At 48.2% G+C, this 23,926-nt stretch overlaps 1 protein-coding gene and 1 long non-coding RNA gene across 5 annotated transcripts; one reads left to right on the forward strand and one right to left on the reverse strand.

The window, feature by feature from the left end:
- Positions 1–84: 84 nt before the first annotated feature.
- PARP16 (poly(ADP-ribose) polymerase family member 16) lies at positions 85–22,402 on the reverse strand. 4 transcript variants are annotated; one of them, XM_029952390.1, is made up of 8 exons: positions 21,644–21,724; positions 20,070–20,156; positions 12,600–12,681; positions 9,913–10,050; positions 7,356–7,562; positions 3,936–4,107; positions 2,818–2,959; positions 85–1,493 (listed from the first exon to the last, which is right to left on the reverse strand). In XM_029952390.1, the coding sequence occupies exons 2-8, from the start codon at positions 20,087–20,089 to the stop codon at positions 1,355–1,357; spliced, it is 900 nt and encodes a 299-aa protein (XP_029808250.1). In that variant the 5' UTR covers positions 20,090–20,156; positions 21,644–21,724; the 3' UTR covers positions 85–1,354. The 4 variants fall into 4 exon arrangements, with proteins under 4 accessions (XP_029808250.1, XP_029808249.1, XP_029808247.1 ...); XM_029952389.1 differs by lacking the exons at positions 12,600–12,681; positions 20,070–20,156 and having other exon boundaries at positions 9,970–10,050; positions 21,644–22,402; XM_029952387.1 differs by lacking the exons at positions 12,600–12,681; positions 20,070–20,156 and having other exon boundaries at positions 21,644–22,402.
- LOC115302480 lies at positions 22,173–23,640 on the forward strand. The gene is made up of 2 exons (XR_003913493.1): positions 22,173–23,093; positions 23,194–23,640. It is a non-coding gene; the product is annotated as an uncharacterized LOC115302480 (long non-coding RNA).
- Positions 23,641–23,926: the final 286 nt, after the last annotated feature.

Consider the following 23,926-nt stretch of genomic DNA (forward strand, 5'->3'; position numbering starts at 1 on the left):
GGGAAGAGAAGACGCGATTTTTAGCAACAACGCATACACAGCAGACACCCGCTGAGGCTGAAAGCAGTCACAAAGGCCACTTGGTAATTAGGAAAATACTTTTATTATCTCTGAAATCTTCCAATATTCAAAGTAAAAACCATGATAGTGGCTTGTTCACAATGTCACAGGTTATAGAAAAATGAGTCTCTACCTTCTTTACAGAAATCTACCCATCAAATCAGACGGGGCTCCATGATGGCTGAAACAGGGCTGGAAGGAAGGGCAGAGAACACAGCCAGGAAATCTGCAGCCCCGTGGGCAGCCAGAGGCTTCCCCGCATCTTTAAAAGCCCAGGTTGGGTCCCAAAGACCTGTGAGTCTTCCGAGGGAGGCTCAGCCCACGCACACTTGCAGCAGACCAAGGCAGGCCTCTGTCCTGAAGGCCTGCAGCGTGGCACTTGTGCCTGCAAGGCCATAGTCAAGGCAGCTTCGTGAGAACAAGAACAGGCGGCAGGCCTGCAACTCAAATCTCTTTCTCTAAAGCATGGCCAGGAAAGAGACTGTGGGCACCGCCAAAGAGTGCTCTAGAAATCTTCCCCTTTTACTAAACATCCCAAAGATGAATTTGTCAAATAGCTGTTTAAAAAAACAAAACAATACAAAACAAACATGTGTTTCCATTTCAGCTATAGCCAGCAGTGGGTAATTTTTAGACTTGCATCGCTCACTGTTAAATGTGTCTTTTTTTGTCAGGTCTCTGGCTCCTTCCTTGCCCGTCCATGGCTGGGGCAGGGGTTACAGCAGAAGGCTGTTTGTTGATTTGAGAGAACTGTGAAAATGTTCTGCACTCACGTACAAAGGCTGATGGAATTCAGAAACGATCCCACCAATTTTTATGAGAAACATGACTGTTCCTCTTGGGTGTCTCAGGTCAAAACAAGGCAACCGCCTAGTGATTTATAGTCCCCACTACACATATTCTGCCTTCCAGAAGGCATTAGAGAAAGGGCCAACGTCTGCCAGGAGCGATTGTAAACACACCACTGACAGCTTGGACACTTTGTTTTTAAACGCAGCAGGACTTTTTCCTTTGGCCCTGGCAGAAAAGCCAACTCCCCAGGACTGTTTGGGAAGGAGCAGACAGGAGGACTCCCCTGAAACCCCTCAGCGAGAGACTCGTGGTCCCCACTGAGCGGAGTGTGGCTCAGAGCATCATCAAAGGCAATCAATATATTTATGGCATATGAAAATTGTTCTGTTGTCCCCAAATGGCCCCCAGGCTCCACCCGGCTGGATGTGGGGCAGGGGAGGTACAGAACAGGTTATCATAAGGCACATGGTCAAGGCCGCCCCCTCTGTGAGGACCAGAGAGATTATCTCTTTGCACGATTCCAGAAGTGTTGGAAAGCTGAGGAGTTGATGGCACTCACGATGAGCAGCAGCAGCAGATACAGGGATATCATGACCGTAAACCAATGGCTGGAAAACCAGGACAGCTGGCTTGACGCCCTGCTTAAGGGGGGAGAAAGTGATGTTGGCAAGAAGAGAAAAACATTTTTTTTTAGTATATGCAACAACTTCTGGCTCAAAGAAGGTGACATGATGAATCTCATCCTCTGAGTGAGCCGTGAAATAAAGCTTCATGCGTGCTCCTTCGCTCAAAAAAATCTGGGGCTATTTGCCCTGGCACTGACACATCTTTCACCAGAACATCTTTTAAATGTACAAGGACAGCTATGCAATGAGCTCATCCTGATCCTCTCTTAAAGAGCCTTTTCATGGTGCCTTTTGTGACCCATCTTTTCTTAGGCAAGACTTTGGTATCTAGAAGAATGACTGCGCTCAGGGTGTCTGCCCAGATGGCAGCAGGTGGCAGGTTACTGAGCAGAAACTTTTCACTTTTAGACACGTACAGATATCAGCCTGAGCTGGGGAAATCCTCTCTGGCCCACTGGGAGATGATCTAAGCCGTCCCAGTGTGCACTAAAGAGACACTCGAGGGAGAAGTGGGAAAGGAATGGAATTTTCAAGCAGAAAAAGCCAGATGGTTTTAAACCAAAGGATAATGTTCCCCAGACTCAGGAACCCTATACAAATCTCCCCAATATCGGGGACAGGCTGAGGGTTTTAGTGGGTTATGAAATCTTGAAGTGTGGAAACACTGGTGCACCCAGGAGTGGTGAGGACTACAGGTGACCTCTTTCTTATCTTAGCTGCTCGTCTGCTGTTCGGCCCCATCAGAAGCTCTGCCATAGACGCCAACAATGTGACAGGCTCTCGACTCCGGGGGACCCTGCCACCCCCCACCACACTGCTGAGATGGGATGAGAATCCCCGTGGTTCTGAGGAGCAGACAGGTCTCGTCTGCTGTCGAGTTCAACACCCTCATTTTAGACATAAAGGTGGAGCATCTCAGGTCCAGAAAGGAGCAGCCCCCGCAGGAAGTGACCAAGCAGGGTGGCCCATCTTCCCAGTCAGCATCCAGGCACCACCCTGCCTCTCAGCCCAACCTCCGTCAGCGCGTTCCGACTGCGATCAGGAGCCTGGGTGGCTAAGGGGCCCCGTGGTCTGGAGCAGCTGATTTGGCTTCGTCCGGTCCCTCACGCTACTCGTGTTTACAAAGCTCTCTGCCTTCTTCACTCGAACACAGTGCTCTCAGGGCCAGGACCGCACCTTATTCGACCTGCCTTCCTCACCCCCCACCGGGTGCAGCGCAGTGTTTTATACACTCTACACACAGCTGAGGGCTAAGGCTGGGGGCAAGGGATGCTGGTAACGAAGGACACAAGACTCTCAGCTTTTAGAGGTTCTCCCGGGCCTCTCGCAGGGACCTTACCTCTTGGGCTGCTTCTGGGAGTACACCAGCAGGTACTTCACTCGCAGGAGCTGGTTACTCGTGACCACAAAGTACTTCGGGGGGACATCTCCGCCTTCGCTGTGTTTGATTCTTGCTCTCCTGCGGTCTATCTCCTTAGAATCTGAATAAGGGAAAAAAATACAACTTCACCGGGAGGAAATACAATAATAAAAAAACAAACTATAACTAGAAACAAGTCAAGCCTCTCAGTCATGAGGGTGGGGAAGCCCCAGCAGGCTGAGGAATGGCCTCCACTGTATATGTGTATATTTATGTGCTGTGTATGTGTATACATGTGTGTATATGTGCTGTATATGAAGCAGCACTAAAATACAGGAGAATCCAACAAACCGGAGGCGGGAAAAGGAACAGGAAAGTAAAAAAGACACAAGGGGGAAAAACAGAGTTAGAAAAGCAGAGGGAAGAAACGGGTCAATGGCCATAACAAAAAAGTTATCTGGGCCTATGTACAGGGCTTGACCCAAAGCCAGTTTCTTAGCAGGCATTTTAAATGAACCATTCCGGATTTTCAAGCTTCTTAGAACTCTTATGTTCCCACCCTTTGTACCAAGATGTGTCTAAAAAACAAAACAAAACAAAAATGCCTAAAACTTTGGGGCACCTGAGTGGCTCAGTTGGTTGGGCGTCCAACTCTGGCTCACCAGGTCATGATCTCACAGTTTGTGGGTTTGAGCCCTGTGTCGGGCTCTGTGCTGACAGCTAGCTCAGGGCCTGGAACCTGCTTCAGATTCTGTGTCTCCCTCTCTCTCTGCCCTCCACCAGCCTCAAAAATAAATAAAAATTAAAAAAAAAAATCTTACGTCCTCCCCTGAACACTTGGACCTACCATGATTGATTGCACCTTCCTCTGAGCTGCCCTTGTGGACCTCATCAGCCCCCTCACATGGCACTCTCTGCCCACTACCTCGTAGTAAGGAGACTGTTCACTCCCAGAAGGCAAGCCCGTGTCCCACATTGCTTTGGATGTAGCCCATCCTTTCATGCGCCATGGGCACCCCACCCAAGAGATGGGTCAATGGCAAGGGCCTGCACACTCAGAGGCCTGCAGCCCAGGCCCAGACCAAGTGCTCACTCACCCTTCTTCTTCATTTGGCACTTAACGTCTGGATGATCAATGACTTCACACACAGCCACGCAGCTGAGGATGGGCCCAAGGAGGCTGCGCTGCCACCCAAGGCCATGGGGGCTATAAATGAGGGCCAGGCTCAAGTCACTGGTGAGGTAGGTCCCTTCCCCAAACAAGGATGTCTGGAATGGGAGAGGTTAACAGAAAAGAAACAGGGCTCAGTGGATGCAAAGTTGGCACAGGAAGATGACACAGGTCTTTCTTCAACAGAGTTGTAAATACAAAATTCTCAAGCCTCTTTTTTCCCCAGGGAAAGGCATATAATATCAGATCATTCTATGACATCATCACAGGGTTATTAGTAAACCTATTCCTATCTGATGACAGTTTAACTAGTTGTGGATGTGCCCACCTAGCCTGGCAAACTAGTAGTTCCTGTGGTCAAGGTGGAGGGAGAGAAGCATAGGTATAAGAGTCCAAAAAGACCTGAGTTGGAATCCTGACTACACCTCCAACAAGCTGGCAAGTTACATAAACTCTCTGGGTCTCAGTTTCTAGATCTGTAAAATGATGATGATGGTATCTCCTCTATGAGGTTGAGGATGAGCATTCAGTGAGATAATGTACATAAAACATCAAGCAGGACACCTGGCACATCAGAGAGGTGGGCATTTATGTCATAATATTTTAGCAATTCCTGTTATATGAATGCATTTAGCACGGCTACACTGATGGCCTTGCAGAAGCAAAGTCATACACTCGGGCACAGGGAGGCGGATCACACCTGAGGGTAGAAGTCATCTAAGTCGTTACTTGGAAAAGAAATGAAGTTCTCAGACAAGAAACAGTAACCAAATAAGGCAGGTCTATATTAGGGGCATGGTAAATTTTAACTCTTTGTATTGGTGTCAACCAAGGAAATGTCCAAAATCTAGGAGGCAGGTCCCTAGTGGTGCTAACTTGATGGCCTCCATGAGGAAGCCAGGTGAGAAGAAGGATCTCCAGAGACCTACTTGCAAGTTGAGACTACAGCAGGCACAGCAAATACATCTTTTGCCCAAGGTAGACCATGACCAAGGATCAATAATCAACACAATGGCCAGCATAAAAATATCAATGATGGCACTCATTCATACTGACTCAGAATCCTTCTCAACACAACACTTACTTCATGTAGCTGCTACCAATGGATGGAATTTGAAATTCAAGTTGAAATTCAATTGCTGTCTTTGGGCTACACTATTAATGTCTGTTCAGTGAACTCAAACTGCTCACTGAACAGCCTATGCATGGGAACTGAGAAATGTCCTATTCAGTGGCACTGGGCTTCTACAATTCTAAGCCGGTTCAGTGAAGCTTGGGGGAAATGAAATAAGCCTTTGCTTTACCTTTGGGAAGACCCCTGCCAACTGAGGCAGTGTCCCCATGTCTGAAAAGCTGACACACACTTTCTCCAAGGACACTGGGTGTTGTCTGATCTGACTCCACATTTGTTCTAAACTATGGCTGCCGTATATACACAGACTAGACTCGCTCGAGTCAAGAACCTCAAGCAAGACTGCTGTAAGCAGCGGCGCACCAGAGCGGGAAAGCTGGGGCATCTGTACCATGAAAACAATCTCATGGCTTCACCTGGCAAGTAGGCTCCCTCAAGCAAGCCCCTCACTGAAAACCCAGACAGAAGCAACCAGAAGAGCATCCACTTTACCAAGGGACTCTGACAAGATGCCTCTAAGCAGCAAACTCCCTGGACACTGAAGAGAAGGTCTGGTGTAATCTGCAGGCAACTTCTCCAAGGCCAGTTCTGCTGTGAAGCAGAGGCCCCCTGGATTCCAGTAGCCTGGCCATAATAATAGGCCAAGAGCCAGTATAAACAGGCCCATCATCGGACGTAAAACCCAACTGCACGCTAATCAGCTACAGCAGTTTGGAAACGTCTCTCTAGCCTCAGGGCTGCATCGGCCACAACTGAGCCCATGACCCATGGAGCCAACACCTCAGATGAGGCAGACGCTGGCATGCCTGGGGGGAGGCTGCAGCCCTTCCACTAGCCCAGATTCCCTCTCCATCTGCCTATAAAAGCAGCCATTGCTTTCTTAGAGTAAATTAGGGGAAGAGCCCTTTACATATACGAATTGTCTGAATCCTCTCAAGCACATGAGACTGTGGGTGTGACACCCTATTTTATAGATGAGGACACTGAGGCTCAGAGAGATTAAGTCATTTGCCCAGGACACAGAGTGGCTAAGGTGATCTTTCTGGCTCCTCCTATGTGTACTTGTCCTCCTATACCTCACTAAGGGACAAAATAAGTGCCAGCAGAGAGGGGTGATCAACATCATTTTGGCTCCAAAAAAAGGGAGGAAAGAACCTCTCCTTGGAGCATCCCTCAATTTTCCCAAGGACTGACTCTGCTGGACTGTCCCCTAGGCACGTGCTTCTCAAACTGCAATGTTCATACAAATCACCTGGTGAGCTTGTTGAAGTCGTCTCTGATCAGGTGACCTGGGGTGTGCCTGAGATTCCACAGGTCGAGAAGCTCTCAGGCCACGTGGGTGGTGCTGGGCAGGGACCATGCTGAACAGGGAGGGTGGGCTACACACTGGATTACCTGGCTTTTATTTATTTCATGTTTATATATTTTGAGAGAGAGCACAAGCAAGGGAGGGGCAGAGAGAGAGGGAAAGAGAATCCCAAGCAGGGTCCATGCTGTCAGCACAGAGCTCGATGCAGGGCTCGATCTCACGAACCATGAGTTCATGACCTGAACTGAAATCAAGAGCCAGATGCTTCACCGACCGAGGCACCCAGGATCCCCTGGCTTTTAAAGCATACTGTTATCTGGGCCCCACACCAGAGATTCTGACTGAATTCGTCTGGGATACAGCCGAGTACTGGGATTTTTAAAAGCTTCCCAAGTGATTCAAATGGGCAGCCAAGGTTGGGAATTATCTTTATTTTATTATTTTTTTTTTTTTGAGAGACAGAGAGAGACAGCGTGAGCAGAGGAGGGTCAGAGAGAGAGGGAGACACAGAATCCGAAGACAGGCTCCAGGCTCTGAGCTAGCTGTCAGCACAGAGCCCAATGCGGGGCTCAAACCCACAAACCGTGAGATCATGACCTGAACTGAAGCCGGACACTTAACCGACTGAGCCACACAGGTGCCCCGGGAATCATCTTTAAATCAATACTTCTTAAACTGTAGTTAGTATAGGAGTCACACAGAGATCTTGTTAAAATGCAGGTTCTAAATCAGAAGGTCTAGGGTGGGCTCAAGATTCGGCATTTTCACAGGCTCCCAGGTGCTGGTGCCGCTATTGGCCTGCAGACCACACCTGAGTGGTAAGGCCTCAGTGAACCTATCCCCCCAGCCTCCCCCAGGCAGCTCCCCAGGGCTCTGACCCCCATGTCATCAGGCTTAGGCCCCACCTTGTTCAGGTGGCAGTGCAGCCCATTGTGGATGATGGAATGGAAGTTTTCGAGGCGGCTCCCGTGGAAGGCGTAGATTAGGTCTCGTTCTCCTTTGGTCTCATAAAATTTGGCGTTCGCTGGGTTGGAGTATTCAATTTCAAACAGGAAGTCCGGCACGGGGACAGGCGTGTGAGGGGCACCGGTCAGCTTTTGGATCTTTTCAAACTTGAAAACATGTAGGAAGTCGCAATTTTATTGGGGAAGCTGTTAAGATGTGCTGCCAAAGTGGCCTCCTAAGGCTTTGGGCTTAATTCCGATGGGGTCTGCTCATGAGAACAACTAGTTTCATGAGAATAAAGACAACAATTTGTAAGTAAGCTTAGAGCTTCTAGCTCAAGATAACTTTCCTATAATAAGGCTTTTCGCTACACTAGACCGAGAAGCACGAATTAGTCCTTTGCACTAGAGACCACCCCTTGTTTTCTAACACTGTCATGTGTATTTCCTGTCACATGTATTTCCTGCACTCCATCTTTACAATAGTCTCAGAAGGTAGAAAGGTGTGATCAATTGCAAAAATGGCCACAAATGTTTCCTCTCATCCTTGTCCATTCACCCCGCTGTAATGTGAGTCTGCAGGTGGGATTCCAGGACTCCGTCAACAGGTGGGACCTCTCTGCCCCTTAAATCTGGGCTTGGCCATGTGACTTGCTTTGACCAATGGGAACCCTGGCAAATATATAGCAAACAGACTTTGAAAGGGCTTGCCCTTAACCTTCTGCTGCTGGGAACGCCTCACTGTCATGTGAATGAGCCCTGCTAGTGTTCAGTAGGATGACGGCCTCACAGAGGCCCCAACCACCGCAGCCATCCCCCCTGAAGACGGAGACAAGTAAGTGAGACGTACCAGCGGAAGACCGAGACACTCTAGATCACCCAGCCCCACTCAGAACGATCCAACTCACTCACAGAATCATGAGAAACAATCAAGGCCGTTTTAAGCCACTAGGTTTTTGGAATGATTTGTCATGTAATAAAACCTAATTGATACAGAAGAGTAAACTCTTCCTAAAAGGCAATAATCCTTTTTAAGGCAGAGACAACATCATCTCAGTGATTTCTAAACAGTAAGTCATAGACCAAAACCAATCTGTGGCAAAGTTTTCCCTGAGTTGTGTTTAAATGAGAAAAATAAGGACAATGTAAGAGACACATTTATATTGCTATAGGGTTGCCATGATGCTTTTTTGGAAGAATTGTCCTTTTTTTGAGAACATCCTCCTTTTTTATATTAAAACATCCTTTTATAAAGTGAAGACACAGAGCAGCCTGATGCCCTTATTTGGGCACAGTAAAAGGCTGATAACCCTCACTCCATATGGTGCCAACACTCTGTACTTTAATGGAATTTAACTGGTCCACAATGAGAAGTCAAAGAGCCACACTGCCTTATCTCCTTTACCTACAGCACCCCACATCTAGTAGGCGGTTAGTACCCGCATGGAGAATGAATAAATCTCAATTTAGCAGATGACAAAAGTGAAACCCAGCAAGCAGCTAGCAGTTAGCAGCCCAACCTGGACTTGAATAGGGATCTCCTGACTCCCACTCCTGGGTTCTGTGCGTTATTTACCATTTACCAACATAGCTAGACGTCCCTAGACACCAGAATCCCAGGTGTCGAATTCTGTGCCACTTAAGGAGGATTTCTTTCTTGAGCAGGAGCTTGTAAAATTAAGTGCTCTTAAATTAAAACTGACTAAGTAAAGACCAGCACAGATAAACCCCTGCTGCTTCGCAGAGAAAAGAGCACCAGATCGGATCTGCCCTCCTACACTCTGTCCCTGCCATCCCAGCCTGTCCCTGGGAGATCCTGGCCAGGCAAGGGAGGCCGAAGCGCAGGATGTCTGACCTGTGCCAGAAACTGTACTGGGGGTGGCACACATTCTGTCATAGCTCCCCTCAGAGTTAACTATGAATATTCGTAATTTACAAATAGGGAAAAGGAGACTCAATAATGGATGGAACTGGGATTTGATCCCAGAGCCTTAAGTTTTCCATTACTTCTGGTTCTGCCTCTGTTTCCTGACAACTGGATGAGGCCAGTGTTTCTTTTTTTTTTTCTTTTTTTTTTTTTTGAGGCCAGTATTTCTTAAGGTATGGTCAGGGGTACACCCTGACTGGAGTTACCTGGGGTGCTTGTGATATCCAACATTTACTGAGCCCTTAGCATGTGCCCTAAGGCATTCTTCTAAATGTGAAAATTCATTCAATTCTCACAGCTAGTTCCCTGATGGAAGTATACTATTTTTGTTCCCATTTTATAGATGAGGACACTGAGGTACTGAAATGCACCCAGTAACCTGCACCAGGTTTAACAGTAGGAGGGAGAACACAGATTTGCACTGCCAGTGTGCAAATTCCTGAGACCACTCCAGACACAGAATCAGCATCTCTCAGGGCAAGGTCCAGGAATCTGCATTTTCAACAAGCTTCCCAGGCCATTCTGGTGAACAAGGAGGTCCCAGAGCTCTTCTGCCCTAGGAATGTGCTGTCCTACGGACTAAAGTCTCACCTCTGACTTCCCTGCACTGTGGATTGTCAGGACCTTTGAGGATAAAATCCAGCTCACCAGATCCCTGGCACGTTTGTCTGCATCTCCGGAGGACTGGAGAAGTTCTTTCAGGTTGGGTAGCTTGCTGGCATCTGCAAGCTGAAGAGAGGAAAAATCACCATTAGCAAGGATTTACAACTAAATGATAACCAGGGGGCCCTCTGGTGGTAAATCATGAGAATTGCACTTCTTTCAGGTTTCAAAGAATTTCTGCGATTTCCCTTTCAAATACCAAACTCCAAAAGATCTGGACACTGAAACATTGTTTTGTAACTCATTTGGTATAAAACTTGACCTGAAATGATGTGAGGTTCATTTAGTCTTTATTTTTAAAATCTCTTTTTTTAATGTTTGTTTATTTTTGAGAGAGAAACAAAACGTGAGCAGGTGAGGGGCAGAGGGAGGGGGACACAGAACCCAAAGCAGGCTCCAGGCTCTGAGCTGTCAGCACAGAGCCCAACACGGAACTCAAACCCATGAATCAAAAGGTCACGACCTGAGCCGAAGTCGAATGCTTAACCTACTGAGCCACCAGGCGCCCCAATCTTATTTATCCCATTTCCTGTTACTATTGATGTGATGCATTTTGCTGCAGGAACATTAACGTCTGATTATGGGATACCACCTTAGTGGAGGAGTCACCAAATACATGGTATATACAAGTGTGGGTAAAGGACTACCAAGCCTTCTCACTTCAGCATCAGTTAACCTCCCATTAACCTGTCTCCTAGAGATCAGACAGAACTACTACGGCAACTACATACATAACCAAACAACACTCCTTATGGTAAAAATGACCCAGGATGGTAAACTGGACCTGGACTGGCAGAAACCATGAGTGGGGAATCCATGGCTTTGGGTTTCCCTGAGTGTGGTGGCTTTTGTCTTCATGAGGACCCCAGCAGCTGTGTCTGTGGTGTTCGTACAAGAGAGCTCTGCCTCTGTGGAACACGGAGCTGCATTTAGGTAGGTAACCCTCCCCCCCGGCTCCTTACACCTCAGCTGTCACTCTCAGGAGGCAAAGACAAGTTCCTGGACCTCTGTGTGGGCTGCTGCGGTGACTTCTACAGGAACAGAATGCCTGACGCTGTCCTGCAACCAACATGATGTGTCCAAGAGCCTTCCGGTTTAGTTTGGTGCCCCATGTGAACAGAGCAGGCAGTTTAGTTGTGCGGGTGCAGCACATTATTACCTTTGTAAAATCGGGCAGAAACTGAATTGAGAAAACATCTGATGCCAGGACTTCTGATAAGGGACAGGTGACCTAGATTTACAAGGTCCTATAGCTACAAGGTTCTATAACTTTTGCTCAGAAATTACAACCCACGAGAAGTCAAATCTCTCCAGCACGGCATTTAAACACTGCAGACTGATGTGGGAGCATGACTTGGGTTGTACCAACTCCAAGCTTCAGTCCCCTGGCATGCCCCTTCCTCCACCTCTACTAATCCAGGCACCCCTCTGTCCTCTGAACCCTAAAGCCTTCAGTCCCAATAATCCCCTGTATAGTCAAGACTCCTGGAGGCCAAGGACTATCTTGCGTTTTCATTTTTATTCTTTAACATTTATTTTTGAGACACAGAAAGAGCGGAGCATGAGTGGAGGAGGGGCAGAGAGAGAGAGAGAAGGAGACACAGAATCTGAAGCAGGCTCTAGGCTCTGAGCTGTCAGCACAGAACCAGATGCAAGGCTCAAACTGACGACCTGTGAGATCATGACCTGAGTCAAAGTTGGACGCTTAACTGACTGAGCCACCCAGGCGCCCCTATCTTGTATTTTTCTAACTCTCTTTCCTAGATGTCAAGGAAAGAGCAGACAGATCTGGGTTTGAATTTTGGCTCTGCATGCAAAGCCTAGGACCTCAGGACCTAAGCTGCACCTCAGTCTCCTCCAACACAGAATCACCGCGGCTTCCACGTCAGGTTGTCAAGAAAATGAAAGAAGGTAATAGATCTATACACATCCATTTTTTTTCTTCTCAATTTTTCTAGAAAGTTGGCTATTGCTGACCTTGGGAAGTTTGTTTCCTAACTCTGTAGTAGAAAATCAGAAACATTTCAGGATTGCTTTATTCCTGTCTCTACTTCCAAAGATTCAATTGCTAGCCTCGGACTTCTAATAGAACAATCTCTCTGCCTTGTGGAGCTTCAGTGAGGACCCAGTTAAAAACCACAGATGTGCGCACGTGTAAATGCTCCACGAGTGCTAGGGCTACATGGTGGGGGAGGCAGAAAGGAAAGAATTATGACTGAAACCTATTCATTGTTATAACAAAGGTGGGGGCCAGACAGGACTTCTGCTAGGTGGGGGCTGGGGGGAATAGGGGTCGTCATGAAGGAGGTTCCCTGTGACCGGGGCTTCATATGCAAAGGAGCAGAAGCAGGAAAGCACGGGGTGTAGTCAAGGAGATGGATGATGACTCGGTGAAGTGTGCAGGCCCCTCATCCCAGGCAGCCTGGGTCTAAACCTGGGTCCTTAAACCCCTACTAGCTGTGTGACCTGGGTGAGTCATTTGACCTCTCCTGTGAACTGTCTGACCTTGAATCCTGTGTCTCAGTTTCTTCAAATACATACTTTGGATAATGTTAGTAGACTCTTCACGGTATCCCTGGTGCTTAGAGCAATAGGAGGGTACTAAGTGCTCTCACCTTAGTAGGAGTGCCACTACGGTAGTCCTCATTAGCTGCAGAGAGTTCCATGTGGCTGGAGCCTAGAGTATGGGGGAGGGGTCTCCAGAAGGAACAGGAGAGTGAAGGTAACATCAGTCTGTGAAGGGCCTTGACCCACTTTGGGGACTCTGGGCTTTGTTCTGTAGGTAACAGAGAGCCACTGAGTGTACCCTCCGGGGGCCATCCCCACTGCCTGCTGCCTACGCAGTCCAGAGGACACCCCCCAGCGGCCTGTGGCCTCCTCTGCCCTTCTTTTCTACTCCTGGTCCACACTTGTTATCCCAGGGCCAGAGCTGCGTCTTTCTTCCCACGATCACTGTCCCCATCACTCCTGTTCTCAAATCCCACCCATGAGCTGCAGCCCTTGCCAACGGTCCAGACCTGGACACAGGGAGCCCACAAAAGGACAGTCAGCTAAGCCAGGCCCTTTTTAGGGGTTTAGTGTGGGAAAGTGGGAGACATCCCTCCTTGCTCTGAGCTGGACCTTGGCCTCCCCCTGGAGCAAGATCTCTTCCAGAGCCCAGGCCCTCCCACTGCTACCTACCCAGATAGGGCCCCTACGTGTCCTGCCAGGCTGCCTACTTTGCCCCCATCTTTAGCCCCTGAACTGACCTCCTGTACATCCCATTTCACTTTTCAAGCTACTTTGAAAAGTAAATCTGCTCCAACAAGTTAACAGGATTCTTCCTCTTATGACCAAAACCTGTCTGCATTTTAGCAGGGCCTTTGAGGAATGAGGCATACACGTAGGACTGCCAGGTAAAATACAGTCTGCTCAGTTAAATGTGAATTTCAGATAAACAAAATCAATTTTTTTAGTGTAAGTATAACCTTACAATATTGAAGGCATAATTGCACTTCCAAAATTTATGTTGCTTATCTGAAATTCAAACATAACCAGGTGGCTTATCCTTAGTTTGATAAATCTAACAACACTCCCCTTAACAAGACCCTTCTGCATCTGGTCTGGCTGGCCTCTCTGCCTGACAACTCTCACCACGAACTTCCCACCTGCTGCACCCATGCATTTCATTAACTGCCCCATGTTTTTCCTCTATGCTTCTGCAGCAGCCTGGTGTGACATTTCACCGTGTCTTTGAGGCCAGCCCAAAGTCACCTCACCTGTCCCTGGCCACCCATGACTTCTGTGCTCCCCCCACGCTCTATGCAGAATCTCATGTTGGTACTTGACTCTCTGGGGCCACCTCAAATCCGGTTGGGAGAAACACTTCCTGAGGGCCAACCACATCTTTGCTAACCTGCTGGAGCCCCAGCAGCTGGCCTAGAAGCTGGCATGAAGTCCAGAACAAGAGAGTAACCACTACTATGTACTGAGAGGTCTTATCATGTACCAGGCACTGGGCTAAATGCTGTGTGTGCATCATCTCATTTTATCCTCACAATAGCCTGTCTTTTGAGAGAGACAGAGAGAGTGAGCAGGGTAGGGGCAGAGAGAGAGAGGGAGACGGAGAATCCAAAGCAGGCTCCTCACTGACAACAGACAGCCTGGTGCGGGCTCGAACTCGCCAACTGCAAGATCATGACCTGAACCAAGGTTGGACAGTTAACTGACTGAGATTATTTATATTGCAACAGCCTGTTTTAAAGGGGGAGGAAACAGGTTTGGAGAACGTAAGCACAGCTATTCATTCAATGGCGGGGCAGAGACCTAAAGCCAGGTGGCCTGATTCCAGAGTCTGTTCTCTGGGATTCTCTCCTACCAAATCAATGGAGAAATGAATGTATGTATGTATGTATTTTAAAGATTTTAAGTAATCTCTATACCCAACATGGGGCTCGAACCCACAACACCAAGATCAAGAGTCACATGCTCCACTGACTGAGCCGGCCAGGCACCCTTCAATGGAGAAATTTATAATGGACTAAATATTTTAGCCCAAAGGAGCAATTCCGGCAGAACTTTAAGAGGCTGCTTGGGAAGCTCAGACAACCAAGACAGCTACTGGCTGAGCTTAAGCCCTGTCAAAATTGCGGAGGAAAGTGTGTGTGTAACTTGTAGCATGAAGCAAGGTCAAGAGGCAGAAAATCCTCTGTGTAGACAAGAGTGACAAGCCACAGTGCTCGACAGTGGAAGGCACTTACCAAAAACTTGACTGAGGAGAATGAGAGTCCAGGAGGAAGGAAGGCGTTTCTGGGAATTTGGGGGAGAAGGCAGAGGGAGGGTTTATGGAGTGGCTGGGACAGGAGTGGTGGAAGGACTGTGAGAGGCTGAGCACTCCCAGTGGTAAAAAAAAGCATGGCAGACAGGCAAAAGGTGGTCCCAGGCTCAGAAGAGCCAAAGGGATGATGCAAATGAGGATGGGGGGAGTCCAGGAAAGAGAGGTGAGGAGTGTTTTGAACTAGAACCCCCTGGCCTAACAAAGGGCCCAGCCACCACCCCCACCCTCCCGCTCCATCTGGTCTCTGCCCAACGGGGACTTCTATCCAGGCTATGGAGCCTCAGATGTTTTTCTTTTAAAAAGAAATCATGGAACTCTTGCTTGTTCCTTTTTTTTTAATTTCCCCATTTCTGAAAGGTCAGAAGGACAAAAAAGCCTGGCATCCCACAGACCACATTTTTGCAGCCTCTGCTGTGAGAAATAAAGAAGTATTCAGTTGAAGCAGGGGCTGGGGAGCCTGGGCAGGGCCTGAAGGGTGGACGGTGCTGGGCAGTCGCCTGGGGTTTGAGAAAGGAAGTGTCTCAGGAATGAGATGGTTTGGGTGACAGAGAGGACAAGGGCAGGGAACTAGGAGGAGACGAGCGGAGGAAAGGGGGACCAGTGACCCTGGAAGAAGACAATTCATGTCCTCCCTTTGAGTCAGGAAGTGACAGGAAAGCCCAGCGGACAATCTGCAACCACCCATATCACAATCTCCTAACAGGGAGGCCTAGGAATCTGTGTTTACAGAAGTTGCCATAGGTGATTCTTATCACTGGGAAAAGGTGGGGACACTCAGGTTTAGTTGTTAAGCAGAAGGGCTGGTGACAGCAGGAACGAAAAACACCTGAAAAAAAAAGTCCTTGTCTAGGAAGATGCCAGAGGTCATAATTACTAGATGTGGGTGGAGGTGCTGAAAGGGAATGAACCAAAAGGTACAGCCAAGGTCAGCAGCCAGGGGACACCTGGACCAGTGGGGAGGGCTGCTGAGATGGAGGTGGGGAAGGTGGCCGCCACAGTTACATGCAGATACAGCTGCTTTGCACAGACCTAAGGTCTGAAAACCCAGATTCACTAAAAGAAGACTAGGGGTCAGACTCTACTTCATAAGAGAACTCTTCACAAAAGCAATCACCGTGGGGCCCCTTGAAGGGAATGGTTCTCCACCCTGGTGACATGCCTGCATTCTCTGGGAGGAGAGGGTGGTCTACCACCAGCACATGTGCTGATTAGCTGATGGTGACAGCGATGATAAGAGACCCTGTATCACTGGGGTGTTAAGAAGATTAAACGAGTTCCATGCAGAAGTTCAGCCCCAGACAGGTAGTAAGTACTATTAGTATCGTATAAGCATTAGGCACTGTATTATTATTTTTTTAATATAATTTATTGTCAAGGTGGCTAACATACAGGTACTGTATTATTAATCAAACGCCTCTCTCTCCTATCATCAATTCGATAAGGAAAGGCCTGCCTTTCTGGGAAAATGGGAAGGAAGGGTGTAGTTTGTACCGGAAGGATGATCCTATCCCTGGATTCTCCACATCACCAATCCACAGGCTGAGACATTTTTCTAGATACATACTCACCAACAGTCACACCACATATCTGTGTCGATCCAAATTGTTTATATAAAATGAGGGAGATGTCATGGAGAGGACAGGCATCCTCTGGGGTCAGACAGACAGAAGCTTATTTATGTCTTATCCCAGACACTGGGCAGTCAGCTTGGTTACAGAGTACAAGCCACAGACCAGAACCAGAAAAGTTAGTGAGTGCAGTTCAGGCCCCAAAATAGTAGATGGAAATGGAGTAAGCTAGATACAGTGCTTCTCAGACTTTACTATGCACACAAATGCCCAAGAATCATTAAAATGCAGGTACTGATTGGGTAGTTTGGGCGTGGAGCCCAGCATTCTGACTTCTAACTAGCCTCTGAGTGATGCTGACGCTGCTGGCCTTCAAGCACACTTTGGCTGGCCAGGGTCTGCAATTGATACAAAGGAGCCATTCCCCCTGACCTCCTACCCTCAGAAAAGGGTCTTCAGGTTAATGGTGAACCAGGGCATGATGTTTTCCAGGGGAAAAACAAAACAAAAACCAGCTGTGGCACCAGTGACAAGATTCTGTGTTAAGTGACTCAGGAACATGAACTGTGCACAGGATCGCTCAACCTGAAGTTTGGGAGCCAATGGTCAGGGCTACAGGACAGCCCAAGAATCTTAGAGATGCTCTGAACTGGTAAGAGTTTAGCCAAGCCTTTTCCCAAGGAACAGAGTCAGAAACCCTCAGCCGGAGGCAATCAGCACATACCTAATTTGATTCTCAAATATCTGAGAAGTACCTCTCAGGCCAGGCCCTGAGAATACAAAGAACTCCCAGAGCAAAATCAAAGAGCTGACTCAGAATAGAAATGTCCTGGAGCGCTGGGTGGCTCAGTCGGTTAAGGATCTGACCTGAGGGTCATGATCTCACGATTTGTGGGTTCAGCCCAGGTTTGTGGGTTCAAGCCCTGTGTCGGGCTCTGTACTGACAGCTCCAAGCATGGAACCTGCTCCAGATTCTTGTGTGTGTGTGTGTGTGTGTGTGTGTGTGTGTGTGTGTGTGTGTAAGCCCCTCCCCTACATCTCTGCTGCTTGTGTTCTCTCTCTCAAAAATAAATAAACATTTTGAAAAAGCAAAAAGAATAGAAATGTACTCCAAATAAGGCACAAGAGATGAGAGACGATTTGGGACTTCGGGGGCTGTGATGAAATAAGGCAGAGCCATTCCTAAAGTCAAAGCTTAGTTCAGCAAGGGATGTTCCCAGGAAATCAACTGCCAATAAAGTAATTCAGCCAGAGTCCTAAATTTTGGAAACTGCAATGCATGTGTTATAGGTGTGTCATTACACCTCACAGTGCTGAGAAAATGAATTAAAAGTGGCTGAAAATAATACACCATTTCACATTACTTCCAAGTGCGTTAGGTAACAATGAAAGACTTTTTAACAGCTCCCTTCCTTCCTTCTTCAGGTAATCACAATATAATCCAGAAGGCCAACTCTGGACCTGATTCCATTTTCTTTAAAAGCTAACCTTTGAGGGGTGCCTGGCTGGTTCTTGGTCTTAGGATCGTGCCAGCCCCACGCTGGGAGTAGAGCTTACTTAATTTCAAAAAGCTAAACTTTGGTGCGCCTGGGTGGCTCAGTCAGTTAAATGTCTGACTTCACCTCAGGTCATGATCTCACGGTTCATGGGTCCAAGCCCCTCATCAGGCTCTGTTCTGAATGCTTGCTCAGAACCTGGAGCCTGTCTTCAGATTCTTTGTCTCCTTCTCTCTGCCCCTCCCCACCCACACTCTGTGTCTCTCTACCCCTCAAAAATAAATAATTGTAATAAAAAATTTTTTTTAAATAAAGAGCTAAACTTTGGGTCAGATACAGGTCCAGATGTTAAGTTCTCTGCACCTTTCTTGTCTGTAATTCATGTAACATGTGGCAAAACAAAACCTAAAGTATATTTATTTAAGAATGTGTGCATGTCCCCAGCAGTCAACGTGCCAGGCCCTGCCTGATGAGCAGCTTTCTCCTGAGAAACTACTCATTAAAACCATGCCTACAGACAGCCAAGAAGCTGTTCAGCCTGGGCTAGTTTCCTTAACAATGGTGTCCTTATAAGGAATATGGCGACAGAACAGGATGGTAAGAATCCTTCCATGTTTCTCCAGTGGCCTTCCAGAGAAAGGGTGCGCTGTCTAGAAGTGGCACAGTGAGCCCCATCTGGACAGTCTGTCACTACAAAGGAGTAGCTATTTGGGGCTACCTGAATTGCCAATGATCTCCTAAGGGACTATAGGTATGAGAGGAAGGAAGGAAGTGCCCTAAACTAAGAGCATGGATACCTTTGCGGAGGGACGTGAAATCGGGTGGACTCTATCAGGGGCACTTTTCCTTTACTGGTATCATTTGTATTTTTATGACAAAAATATATCCAACCTCTATTTGTTTTCATAATTAAAAATAAATTTTAGGGGCACCTGGCTGGCTCAAAGAGTGCAACTCTTGATCTCAGGGCCATGAGTTTGAGTCCTATATTGGGTGTAGAAATCACATAAATAGGGGCATCTGGGTGGGTCAGTTGGTTAAGTTTCCAACTTTGGCTCAGGTCATGATCTTGGCTTGAGTTCAAGCCCCAAGTCAGGCTCTGTGGTGACAGCTCAGAACTTGGAGCCTGCCTTAGGTTCTGTGTCTCCCTCTCTCTCTACCCCTCCCCTGCTTGTTCTCTCTCTTTCAAAAATGAATAAACCCGGGGCGCCTGGGTGGCTCAGTTGGTTAAGCCTCCGACTTTGGCTCAGGTCAGATCTCACATTCATGGGCTCAAGCCCCGCGTCGGGCTCTGTGCTGACCGCTAGCTCAGAGCCTGGAGCCTGCTTCTGGTTCTGTGTCTCCTTCTCTCTCTGCCCCTCCCCCTCTCATGCTCTGTCTGTCTCTGTATCAAAAATAAATAAAACATTAAAAAATTTTTAAAAAATGAATAAACCTTAAAAAAAATTTTTAAGCATATGAATAAATGCTCTTTAAATAAATAAATTTTTATAAAGTGTGAACAAATCAAAACAATTCCAAAGCTCCCTTTGTCTTTATCTCATATTCATCAAACAAAGCTAATTCTGTTTGCCAAGAAGACTGAAAAAGAGCACTTTGAGCATTCTAGTCCACTTGCATGTTTCTTGGTAAAATTAACAAGGTGCATTGTAGGGCACCACCTCTGGTGAGTTTGGTTCCTCTGACCCCAATGTCTCCTCCTCTGTCTACTCACAAACAGATCCCCCTCTCACCCTGCCACCCCAGGGGTCTTTCAGAAATGCATCCTGGATCTCACCAATACTCTCCATATCTTGGTATGACACGCTCAGTCCTGTTTACTCCAGTCAACTTCATCTCTTCCGACTCCCCGTGAGAATCACACTAAAGTACAGACTTGTCCTTCTCATGGAGCACCTGGCTTTCTGCCCATCCTGATACTCCTCCTAGAAATCCCTTTTCCTCTTCTTTGCTCCTTGAAACTCTCCATGTTCCTAGGGACTCAGTGGCATCAGCCACTGCCTCTACCTAATGCTCCCTGACTCCAGTCCACTCTCAAGGACTGGGATTCCATCTCTGGACTTCCATATTATATATGGAATATATACTATATATCTATATCTATGTGTGTGTGTGTGTGTGTGTGTGTGTGTGTGTGTGTGAAACATATACTATATATATGGAATACACACACACACACACACACACACACACACTATAGCTTACCCCATACTACTGCTGAACATATTGTTAATCTCTTCCTGGGTCTTTAATTCAGCATCCTTAGCACCTGGCCCACAGCAGGCACATCATCTATTGACAAAAGTGAAGGAAGTTTCAATCCCCAAGGCTCTGGTATCACAAACTCACAAAATTGAATATCTGAATTTTCAGAATAAACCATGGGGAAAGTCAGTCAGCTTATCTTTCTCCAACCTCCCACTCCCTGTACCCTGACATGCCTGTGCACTGTGCCTGAGGTGCCCTTAACACATCCCCAGCCTGGGCTGCAAAGATAAGGTAAGGGCCAAGAGGCTGGGCCTGTCCCTAGACCTCCTGGGAGTGATAGCAAAGAGGGAACCCAACCCTGACCACCTCGTCAGAGAAAACTGTAAACATCTCCCTTAATCTGTTAACATAGTTCAAAACATTCATTGGCTTTTTTTAGTTTATTTTTGAGCGCATGGGCATTGCGGGGGGGGGGGGGGGCCGCTGGAGACAGAGGATCTGCACTGACAGCAGAGAGCCTGATGTAGGGCTCAAGCTGACAAACCTCGAGATCATGACCTGAGCAGAAGAATGCTTAACTAACAGAGTCACCTAAGCACCCCCATTGATTTTTTTTTAATATTTGACTAATTGTGATTTCTGGAATAAATCCACCCTGTTAATGAGGAATTATTCTTTTTATACATTGCTAGATTCAGGATCATAATATTTTATAGAAGACGTCTACACTTATACTCATGAGTGACATTGGCCTATAATTTTCTTTTCTTGTATTTATCAGACTTAGATCAAGGTTATACTAGCTTCTTTTTCAATACTCTGGAAGAATTTTACACAAAGTAAACCTGGAAACACATTCCCTCAGCGTTTGTTAGAAATCACCAAGGAAACCAACGAGGCCTGGAGTCTTCTTTAAGGGAAAATCTTTGACTACTAATTCAATGTCTTTTTAATGATTATAGGCTATTTTGATTTTCTAGTTCTTATAAGAATCAGTTTTGGTAAATTATATTTTTCTAGGTAATTCCAAATATTTGAATTACAAAGACAACTGGTATCTGGAATGCTGACCCTGAGGTGAACTCTTAAGAAATTAAGTGTCTTGTGATTCATCGAATGACAGCTTACATCTGTACTGCAAGCTACAGTTTATAAAAGTTTTGCCCATATATTACCTCATTTGAAGATCAAGGTCTGGGTGCTTTTGGTGATTTTTGGTGTCTGATTATTTGCAAAGGGATGGATAAGTTCTTATTTAGCAGAGCCACCTGATTCACTTCAACAGCCTACTGCTGGCCATGCTAGGAAATTATGTCCGAGGCCTATGCAACTATTGAATTCCTCACTTCACTCCTGGGAGTCACTTGTCATTAACAAGGCAGCCACCAAGAGCCTTGGGAGTGTTGATATTAGGGTCGGGGGAAGTATTCTGAGTTCATGGAACCTTTCCCTAAGGCCACATTGGGAATGTAAAGTCTGGGGGCTGGCATGTTTACTAATACGGGTCCCCAGGCCACGTGGCCTGGGACGCAGAGGACAGCGCGGGAAGGGCTGGAGGGAAGCAAACTCACCAGGGCCTCAAAGTCCTTGCAGTCGTGGCGGGCATAGGACGCAGGGAAGGGCCGCAGCACCGAGTCGCGCTTGTAGCTCTGCAGCGCGGAGGCGAAGAGGCTGCAACGGAGGTCAGCGGCCAGCATGTCGTGGCCCACCGCCTCCCTGACGGCCGCCCAGCCTGCCGGCTGCATCTGGGTGGCTGCGCGTTGCCGGTGGAGACGGCGGGTGTCACGGGCTAGGGCCGAGCCTCTGGTCAGCGGGGAGCTGGGCCCAGGGACAATGGGCCAGAGGGGGGCAGGTTTCCCAGGCCCGGGGTGGAGCTAGACCGTGGGATGGGATGACAGGGCTAAGAACGTGCTGACGAGTGTCTTCCGCGGAGGGCCGGGCTGGGACGCTCGCTGCCCCGGGAGCCCCGCAGGTCTAGGAGAGGGACCTAGGGTCAGCCTGGGGGGTTGGGCCTGGGGATAATGGGGCCTGGAGGGGGGTGTCCCAGGCCTGGGGGAGGGGCTATGACATGGGATGAGACGACAACGGCGAGAACGTGCTGACACGTGTCCTCTGCAGGAGCCGGGGGCGGGGTGGGGGGCACCCCTAGGGGAAAGCCGGGGAAGAACCCCCTCTCCGCTCCGAACGAAGCTGCGGCACCGCCCGTGCCTTCCTGTTCCGCCAAGAGTCCGGCGCCGTCGAATAGGCTGCCTCCGGCGACGCCTGCGTTCCGCCAGCCGTGGACATCCGCTCGCGGTGCCCTGCCTGCGGCCACCGGACTCCGGCGTCGGGCTGCGAGTCCCCGCCTACCTCCCCTAGCCGCCACGCTCGCCACGCTGCTCCGAGCTCCGCCCAGCAAAGCCGAGGCCCCGCCCCTTGCTGCACCCTTCCGGTTGCCGGTGCCGGCTTTGTCAGTCCTGCCAGCCCCGAAGGTTCCCCAGACGCAAGATGTGCGGCCTTGGTGGAGTTCCTACGCTCCTTCATGCCATCCTCACAGAAGCCCTGGTGGGCACTGACCCGCCCTTGGATTTACCTTTGTTCCAGCTCCGGGACTGAGCCTGTTTGTCTCCTCTGGGGAATTGTTAACGACCTAGGCCCCGTGAATCCTTTCCGTCCAAAACCGGCCTCGCAGGAGCCATTTAACCCCCAGGACTGCTGGGTCTCAAAGTGCTGCCCGGCTTACCCACCCTCAAATGGGGTGAATCTGGAATTCACATCCAGGTCTGAAAACCAAAAGACGTTTCCTCTGCTTTTCAGCCTCCAGAATTCGCTGCATTCCTTTTCTCTGGCCTCTCCCACAAGATGTAGCAAGATCCTCCTTTGAAAAAGCGCCTGGCAAAGAAAGTAATGGGGGAAGCCAGAGGGGAAATTGACCTAACTGCAGGAAGGAAGGGAGTAAATTCCCAGCCCCTCTCCCAATTCACAATCCCATTAGAGAAAACCCCAGTTTGGCCTCATGGTCACATGGAAGTCTAAACACAGGTAATTGCTAATTCCTTGACCAAGAAGTCCCCCTCAGACCCATGCCCCCACTCCCAAGTAACAGCATCCTCTGAGAGAGGCGCTTCCCTTCTTTCCCTAGCCAGGCGGGGCTGGACTGTGGATTCAGAGAAGAGGCGGTCCGTGACTTTGGACTGTATCTATGACTTTGGGAGGAAGAGCAGTACTGGACTCCCAGACACAACATGGCTTCCCGGGTAAAGCAATGAGTGCTGGCTGCTCCCAGGAGTCCACATCAAACCTCTGGGTGCTATGAAGACCGGCCTGGTCCAGACACATGGAAAAGTGTTTTAGACCCTTATGTCCTCAGACAAGACCCTTAGTGCCCCCCAGGACCTCATGGGACCCAGGAACTCACATGACTGTTGGAGCTCAGGCCCAGAAAGGCAGTACTGGAAGCAGGAGGAGGCTAGAGACCTGGGAACCCTCCTTCATTCCACCTCTTCTTCATTGTGGCCCCTTAGACAAGGCCCACTCCTTGGCCTCAAGGATTGCTTGTTAGATGAAAACAAGAAATTTGCTTTCTGAATATGTTTTCTCACACATGAAATGAAAATCATAGTAAAACACCCACATCCCAAGGGGATGTGGGGAACCCTCTGAAGATGCAGCCTCAGGGTCTGGGCATTCTACAGAGCAAGCTGAGCTATCTAGTCCCATGTCATTGTGCTTGTTTCCTTTTTTTTTTTAAGTCGATTTATTTTTTAGTAATCTCTACCCCAATGTGGGGCTCAAACTCACGACCCTAGGATCACGAGTTCTATGCTCTTCCAAGTGACCTAGCCAAGCACCCCTGTTTATTTCTTTTTTATATT

This window comes from Suricata suricatta, chromosome 9 (genome assembly GCF_006229205.1).
Source record: "Suricata suricatta isolate VVHF042 chromosome 9, meerkat_22Aug2017_6uvM2_HiC, whole genome shotgun sequence".
Taxonomy (NCBI): domain Eukaryota; kingdom Metazoa; phylum Chordata; class Mammalia; order Carnivora; family Herpestidae; genus Suricata; species Suricata suricatta.

What these genes read in the sequence shown, in the direction of transcription:
- PARP16 (XM_029952387.1), bottom strand. Translation starts at nt 21,817, where the DNA reads ATGCAGCCGGCAGGCTGGGCGGCCGTCAGGGAGGCGGTGGGCCACGAC. An exon ending in GCAAGGACTTTGAGGCCCTG is followed by an intron (nt 10,051 to 21,643) that starts GTGAGTTTGCTT and finishes TCCTCTCTTCAG; the next exon opens with CTTGCAGATGCCAGCAAGCT. An exon ending in TCCCAGAAGCAGCCCAAGAG is followed by an intron (nt 1,494 to 2,817) that starts GTAAGGTCCCTG and finishes TCCCCCCTTAAG; the next exon opens with CAGGGCGTCAAGCCAGCTGT.